The sequence below is a fragment of the Triticum urartu genome, chromosome 2 (assembly GCF_003073215.2).
Source record: "Triticum urartu cultivar G1812 chromosome 2, Tu2.1, whole genome shotgun sequence".
In the NCBI taxonomy this organism is placed as follows: domain Eukaryota; kingdom Viridiplantae; phylum Streptophyta; class Magnoliopsida; order Poales; family Poaceae; genus Triticum; species Triticum urartu.
In genome coordinates, this window is record NC_053023.1 from 673321066 (window position 1) to 673328952 (window position 7887).

Genomic DNA, 7887 nt, shown 5'->3' on the forward strand with positions numbered 1-7887 from the left:
CTTTACGAACTTTGTTTTTTTGACGGGATTTCCTTTACGAACTTCGCTTTATTGGGTTCCTTGCTTCGCTTCCCCTCCCTACCTTGCCCGTGCTTTGTCGGTTTTTTTTTCCTTTTTGAGGAATATTTGTGCTTTCTCGTTGGCGAGGTAGGCTTTTTAAATTTTTTTGAGCAACCGGTGGCGAGGCCGCTGAGGCTGCGAGCCCCTGGACTGGACCCAACACTCCAACAGGCAGGGCCCAAAGTAAAAGGGCCGGAGCGTGGTGGGGTCCCAGCAGCCTGCGCGCCCCCACACGTCGCCACGTCACCGCCTCCACGTCTACTGCTGGAGTTGGACGGCAGGAACCGGCGCCTGCTCCACTCCACTCCGCGTCTCCGCCTTCTCCCCCCTCCTATAAATCCCGCCCGCTGGACACGGCGGATCCATTTCTCGCATATTTTTCTTCCCGTTTCCCGATTCAAGTCAGCGGTTAGGGTTCGGAGATCTCGGCGTCGCATCGCGGCCATGGCGGTGAGCTCTCCCGGTTCCCCCCTCTCTCTGTCGGCCGTCGGCGGCAGCGCCGTTTCCGGCCCGAGTGCTTCTTGGCTCTGTTGATCTGGTCTTGGTTTGCGTGTTAGACTTTAGAAGCAGGGGTTTTGGTTTGGGGGGGTTCTAGATTTGGGCATACGCAGTCCTGGATAGAATTTTCTTTTTGTCAATTTGTCCTGCCAAAGATGGGGAAAGTAGAGATTTTGGCTCCAGAAATTGGTGTCCCTTAGGAATGTAATGTGGGATAGTGTATCGGAGGCAGCCGTTTCTTACCAATCGATTCTAGTGAAATCTCGTCCGGTTTCGCTCGGCATTCTACCTGCCTGAATGTGGGATGGCCGGCGGGCTGAATCTGCCGCCCACTCATGTAGAATGCTGATAGGGTACTCAAATCACTCAGGTGCCAGTGCCGTCGATTTATCTAGTTATTGTTACTGTGGCTAAGTGTTGTGATTTGTGAGCCATGAACAGCCTTCCGTAACCTTTTTTTTGGCAAACTTTTGTTTGATATTATGATGTCTGCAGTGAGTGGTTTAACCAGCGTGTATACTTGGTTAATATCCTGTCCCATGTTATCTGTTTATGCCTGCTTGCTTGTGCTGAAGTATTAGGTGCAAAAAAAATGATCTTATTACTTCTTTTTATTGCATTGTGAACACCAAGAATGTTATGTAACAATCAGTGCATGGTGAATATTGAGCTTTCTTTCTCCTCTATATTTCATAATAGCAAAAGAGCGCTGATTACGTCAGTTTACAGTTCAGCTATTTTATTTTATTTGATATGCTAGCTGCACTGACTAGTAAAATATCGTTGGGGTCATACAATGCCTGTCACGGCAAAAAGGTCTTGGCGGTGACTGTGAGTGCTATATACATGTTCATTACGAGCGGCACATACTGATCTGCATACAGATTGAATAGTTGTTGTGCATAAAACCTAGCATGATGGCACAGTTTAAACATGCAAACCTTCGAAGGAGATGATGTTTTTAGCATGAATAAATCACTTTATGAACATCTGAGGTTGAAATATTAAGCTTGATGCATAAAGTGGCTGCATATGTTTCCAGCGATTTGATATGAACAGTTAGTGGCCAATCTTGTCCAAAAATATTAGTTTGGGGTACCGGATTTAAAATAATCCTAAGACATTGGGAACAAATTCATCATTTTCTAACATAGATCGGAGCTGTGGAGGTGGTAAGTTCTTTCTTTTTTAACTGAGGTTGTGTAATGTTGATTAGGAAATCCCATTAGATATTGTGTAATGCCTTACTAGAAACAAGATAAGGCACAAGTTATCGATTTAGGCCATCGGTGTTATTTATGTGACAGTGCATAGAAGTCTGCATTACTTATTAGTTTTTCAGATACTGTACAAGTGTGTGTTGCTGAGCTTCTTCTCATATAGCCTAGAACAACATACTATCTATGAGATGGAGTATTAATTGTTCCTTTTTATACTTTTATTTCTTTGATGAAGACAAGCACGCTTAGCACAGTCATGGTGAGCAATTTGTCGCTAAAAGCAGCACTAAGAGATGTAAAGGAATTCTTTTCCTTTTCTGGTGACCTTGTGCATGTTGAAATGCAAAGGTTAGTAATACGATCTTCATTATGCTTGTGGTCCACTGTGTACTATCAATCTCATTAACCTTTTAAATACTTTGCAGTGGCGACGAGCTGTCTCAAGTTGCCTACATTACTTTTAAAGATAAGCAAGGAGCTGAGACAGCCATGCTTCTGACGGTACCTTTTTTACCTCCTATCTCTGAAAAAAAACCTGCTTTCCCCCCAAGGATATATGGTTGCTTGAGCTTGTGAAATGTGCTGTCTGCAATTACGCATCATTGATGGCATGCACCAATATTCTCCATTCATTGGAATATATATAGAAGGCGTAATTCATATTCCAGTGCAACATAAGTGTGTTGTTCCTTCTATGTCCCTAATAAATGCCCAACTTTACGTTGCATGTGTTGAATATAGTACTTTAGAGATAAGTGAGGTTGCTTACCTGCTCTACGGCATGTGTTTAATATAGTACTTAGCTACTTATATTGTTTACCTGGTCTACAGCAAGACAAAACTTTCCCTATATTTCTGAATGAATTGTGTATTTGTTACTACCTCTGTATCAAAATATAAGACGTTTTACAGTTCAATTGGGAGTACTAAACATAGTTATTTTTCATATGAACCATGTTATGTAAGTTGTGACCCATGATCTCAGCTTAAACAGTATGATGTAAAAAGATATTGCTTGGTTCCATTGACTCTTTCAAGTAAATAATGTGTACATGCTTGCTTATTCGAATGTTTAAGTTTACCCAATCAATTGCCCAACGGAAATTTCAACACTAACTCAATATCTTTTGGATAGATAGATATCTGTTTGCAAATACATAGCGTGTCACTGAATTGTGTCTATTTCTGCTTCTTAATTGCTTTATACTTGCTGGAACTACTCCTATGATGAATATCTGATGCGCCTGGTTTGATTGCTGTTGCAGGGTGCCACAATAGTCGATATGGCTGTCATCGTAACACCAGCCACTGATTATGAGCTACCAGCTGATGTTTTAGCTGCTCTAGAGGTATGGTTAGAGATGTGTAATATCCATGTCTGTAGTATGGTCTTTGTCTGGTGGTAATGGAATTCCTTACATTACATTGCTTTGCATCCACAGCCCAAAGATGCAAAGTCCTCTGCTCTTGAGAAGGCAGAGGACATCGTTGGGACCATGCTGGCCAAGGGGTTCATTCTTGGTAGGGATGCACTCGACAAAGCAAAAGCTTTGGATGAGAAGCATCAGCTCACATCAACTGCGACTGCTCGAGTATCTTCCTTTGACAAGAGAATTGGTCTGAGTGAGAAGATCAGCGTCGGTACTTCAGTTGTAAACGATAAAGTAAAGGAAATGGATCAGAAATATCTAGTCTCCGAGAAGACAAGGTCAGCACTTGCAGCTGCTGAACAGGGTGTCTCCACTGCTGGATCTGCCATCATGAAAAACAGGTATGTCCTTACTGGAGCTGCATGGGTAACTGGTGCCTTCAGTAAGGTTGCGAATACCGCGAACGACGTCGGGGCAAAGGCAAAGGAGAAAATAGCCACTGAGCAGGAGGGCAAGACCGTAGCGGCCGGGTATGCACAAGCTGACATGTCGGACGCTCATGAAAAGCCCAGGGATTTGGATGGTGAAATCACAAAGATACATGTCTCTGAAAACCCTGAAGATATCCCCATATCTACCGCTGCAGTTTTCCCCATTACAGTAGAGGATTCCAGTGATGCGTCTCCACCGCCACCCGCTGCTGCTCTTCCTAAGAAACCGGAACCTGCGCAGGGATTGATACTATGATGATCTCGCTGATACATGAATGTAAATAGACATGAGATGGGTTGTTTAATTCACGCTGCAACGTTGTGGTTGCTGTATTGTAATTCACCTGTTTGAAGGTTGAAATTTATCGGGACCGAAAGAGTTTGGAATTTGTAACAGCCATTTTAATTAATCAAACAATATTATCATGCACTTGCAGTGTCACAATGTTTGCGTATGATATTCACCTCTCTGATGTGTTTTTTTTCTTCTCCAGAGTTTTTACAAGACTGATAGATCAGTGAATGTGTCAAAAGCCCAGTTATTTTTTTGTGGCCCAAATGGACTGAATGGATAATTCCACCACTGATAGGAATACTTGTGTTGCCCAATTAAGTTTTTTTTTTGTAGCCAGAAGTGTGGGCGTGCAAGAGTTCACTCGGTAGAGTGCTGCTGGCATGCTTTCATTCTTTTGCTGAAAACAACTTCTTTTATGCTTTGTTTTAATTTGTTGTGCTGTGCTGTGAAGAGTGGCCGAGTGGAAGTTCGACCACGTGGCAACATCAGACACCGGACATTTGTCGACCACGGTGATAGAACTAGGCTGCATTATATACCCTCTTCAGCGAGGAAATGGTGAGAGGTTTGTTCACTACACAATTATGAGTGGCCAAATTGCACCGGACCATGAAACCAACATGATGAGAATCATCAGAGCAGCACTATTGCGTTCTGTATGTGTTTTATTATCGGTGCAGCGAGATCAGTACAGCTTACTGCCTAACACAGCTGAGATCAAGAAAGAAAGCAGAAAACGTTCACATCTTTTTGGCATATCGCGTCCTCAGTCCGTGAGCTCTTGTCATGATCGTCTCCTTCCTTGGTCCGCGTCAGAGCAGCTTGGGCTTCCGTCCCCCGGCCTTCCCTCCGAAGCTCGACATATCTGCAGACCAAAAAGAAAAAAGCGCAGCATAATGCAGAGCTCAGAATCAGCAGCGCAGCTGTATCAAGACGTTTGATGAATGTATCACACACACGCGCGACGCGGGTACCAGAGGGGGAGGGGACGTGGGAGCAGATGAAGAGGACGACGAAGCAGAGCAGGACGATGAGCGGCACGAGGTGGACGGACCGCTCCGTCGCCGCATACGGCCGGACGGCGGGCGCCTTCTCCGGCTTGGCCTCCAGGTCCTCCCCCTCGTCCTCGAAAGCGGGCAGCGACGGGGAGCTCACCGGCCTCTGCATCCTCTCGTGTCTCGACTACACGGCTGGGACTGTATACGCTACGCTCGGATTGGGACGTGCAAGCCGGCTGATACTTCTTATATTATGGCCGTCAAATTCCGAGATACGTAGCACTAACACGCCGGCTATATCTGCATTTTTTTTACGCTTCTCTGAATGTCACGCGTCGGCTGGATCACGTGCCTCGATTTTGCTTAGCACCAACAACAGCTTGGTGCTTTGAGTACGAGAGGCGCCTCCAGTACAAGGGAAAGCAAGTAAGGGGGCCCTTTCCATTTTCTGAAGCAAAGGTCTCCAAAGGGAGACTCAGCTCCGGGTAACTTGTCCAGAACACATGTCCGCTGCAGGTTCGTTGGGCGTGCAGAGCTGTGCTGCACCAGTGGCCAAGTGTGGCCGTGTCCGTGTGGCCGCCGGTCACAACGACGTGCAAGCAGTGCGCGCTGAACCTGCACCTGAACCTGAACCTGAGAGGGGCAGGCAGGGCTTGAGACGAGCTGCGACGCAGGAACACGACGATGGTGAAAAGGATCGTCCTGGTGGTGTCGTCGTCGTCGTCGTCGTCGTCGTCGTGGTGGTGGTGGTGGTGGTGTGTGTGGCCCTGGCTTCCTCTGCAATCCTGCTGGCCGCTTTGTCGTCGCGTCGGCTTCACAGGTCGCGGAGTACATTAAAAGCGCGCGCGGGGTCGTTCCCAGATGTCCTTTCCTGGCCGCCGGCGACCGAGAATTCTCGTCACGTGCGGCTTTGAAGCTGGGCCACTTCGTATCTTTGGAAATGTGGAATGCCAAACCAAAAATTGTCTTAGTTATGGGCTGGGTATTCCGCGTGTGCCAATCAGGGCCATACGGTCATACGTGCACATCTCAAGGGGCCCGCATTATGGCCCATGAAACCAAAACATTGCTTCTTCGCAAGTTCAGGCCTTTTCCCTGCCTGAAAAAGAAAGGAAAACAGCAGTTCAGGCTTCCATTTCCAGCCATCGATTTCCCTCAACAGAAACAAAAAGCACTCATCTATGTGGCGCAATCTTCTTTAACAAAAATAAATGTTTCCTTCAACACCAGCAACAAAAAGCACTCGTCTATTTCCCTCAACAGCAACAAAGGCTTTCCTTGCTTCAACTCAAAATTCAAAAAGATAAACAATCCAGCCTGCCATTTTCACCCATCCATTTCTCTCAACAGCAACAAAAAGCAATCATCTCCCCTTCCAGAGTATTCTTAAAACAATTAAGCTTTGTAGATAAAAGATAATGTCACCGAAACAAACAAATAATTTTGTTTCAGTTAAGGGAAACATACGGACACGTGGTCCTACGGCGAGTTTGGGCTCTACAGGCAGCGACCGATTCGCCCTTACGGTCATACGCCCATCTTTGTGGCCCATGAATCCAAAACATACTACTCCCTCCGTTCCTAAATATTTGTCTTTCTAGAGATTTCAACAAGTGACTACATACGAAGCAAAATGAATGAATCTACACTCTAAAATATGTCTATATACATCCGTATGTGGTAGTTCATTTAAAATCTCTAGAAAGATAAATATTTTGGAACGGATGGAGTACTTGTTAGCAAGTTTAGGCTTCCCTGCCTAAAAAAGAAAAACAGTTCAGGATTCCAATTCGACCCACCGATTTTCCTTAACAGAAACAAAAGCCACTCATCTCTGTGGCGCAATCTTCTTTAACCAAAGTTGTTTCCCTCAACTGCAGCAAGAAAAAGCACTTGCCTATCTCCCTCGACAGCTTTCCTTGGTTCAGCTGAGAAAGAAAGACAATTCAGGCAACCATTTTCACCCATCCATTTCCTTCAACTGCAACAAAATGCACTCATCTATCTGGCACAGTTTTCTTTTCAACCAAAATTACCCCTCATTTCCCCTTCCACAGTCTTCCTAAAACAATTAAGCTTTGTAAATAATGTCGCTGAAAGAAAGAAACATATAACGTGCCTTAGCCTGGCGACGGGCACTCTGTGTTGAGGCCTGAAATTCCAGATTGCGGCTTTATCTTCTTCTTCTTCTTTGTTTTTCCATGTGTGTCTCTACTATTCATTTATAATTTCTAGACATTGTAGAGATATGTCCTTCACAATTGTTTTTCAAAGATTTTCAATTTTTTATTTGTATTTTTAAGTTTTAGCATGGGAGTGTTTAATATATTTTTTAAAACGGGGGCATTTGATGTGTGAGAGCACCTCATATTTTTAAGCACCTCATATTTTCCCTACCAAATTGTCCTAGTTTTTTTTTGAGACAAGTCCTGGTTATGGGTATTTTACCATATTTTCGTCTACCATGCATGGGCTGTACAGGCGGCGGCCCGCCCATACCTGCCCTGTCTGACCATCTTAAGAGGCCCACACCGACACCATGGCCCGTGAAATCAAAGCTTCACAACAAGTTCAGGCTTTCCTTCACCTCAAAAAAAAGTTCAGGCTTTGCTTGCCTCAAACAGAGAAACAGTTGAGTCTTCCATTTTCACCCATCGATTTTCCTCAACAGCAACAAAAAGCACTCATCTTCTCTGGAGAAAATATTAACCCTCCCTTTCGCCTCTAAAGTCTTCCCGGAATAAACAAGTTTTGTAGTCTTATAAGTAGATAATGTCGTCGCAAGAAACATATTAAGGTGCCCATCAGCACCAAGTTACGCGGGGCTTACAGCAGCAGTGTGTCATTGGGTCATTTCACGCAATCCCACCCCCCAGCAAACTCGACCGACAGGTCAATCAATCGATCCATCCATCGTGGAGGGGGAAGGACGGAAAATCCCACCAAATTCCCTCA

General features: G+C 45.0%; 2 protein-coding genes across 2 annotated transcripts; one reads left to right on the forward strand and one right to left on the reverse strand.

Moving 5' to 3' along the window:
• Nucleotides 1-343: 343 nt before the first annotated feature.
• Nucleotides 344-4069, forward strand: LOC125539639 (binding partner of ACD11 1-like). The gene is made up of 5 exons (XM_048703137.1): nt 344-510; nt 2014-2126; nt 2204-2279; nt 3044-3127; nt 3221-4069. Exons 1-5 carry the CDS (start codon nt 505-507, stop codon nt 3893-3895), a joined length of 954 nt encoding a protein of 317 aa, XP_048559094.1. The 5' UTR covers nt 344-504; the 3' UTR covers nt 3896-4069.
• Nucleotides 4070-4555: 486 nt separating this feature from the next.
• LOC125534010 lies at nt 4556-5199 on the reverse strand. Its single transcript, XM_048697316.1, has 2 exons — nt 4909-5199; nt 4556-4799 (listed from the first exon to the last, which is right to left on the reverse strand). Exons 1-2 carry the CDS (start codon nt 5099-5101, stop codon nt 4747-4749), a joined length of 246 nt encoding a protein of 81 aa, XP_048553273.1. The 5' UTR covers nt 5102-5199; the 3' UTR covers nt 4556-4746.
• Nucleotides 5200-7887: the final 2688 nt, after the last annotated feature.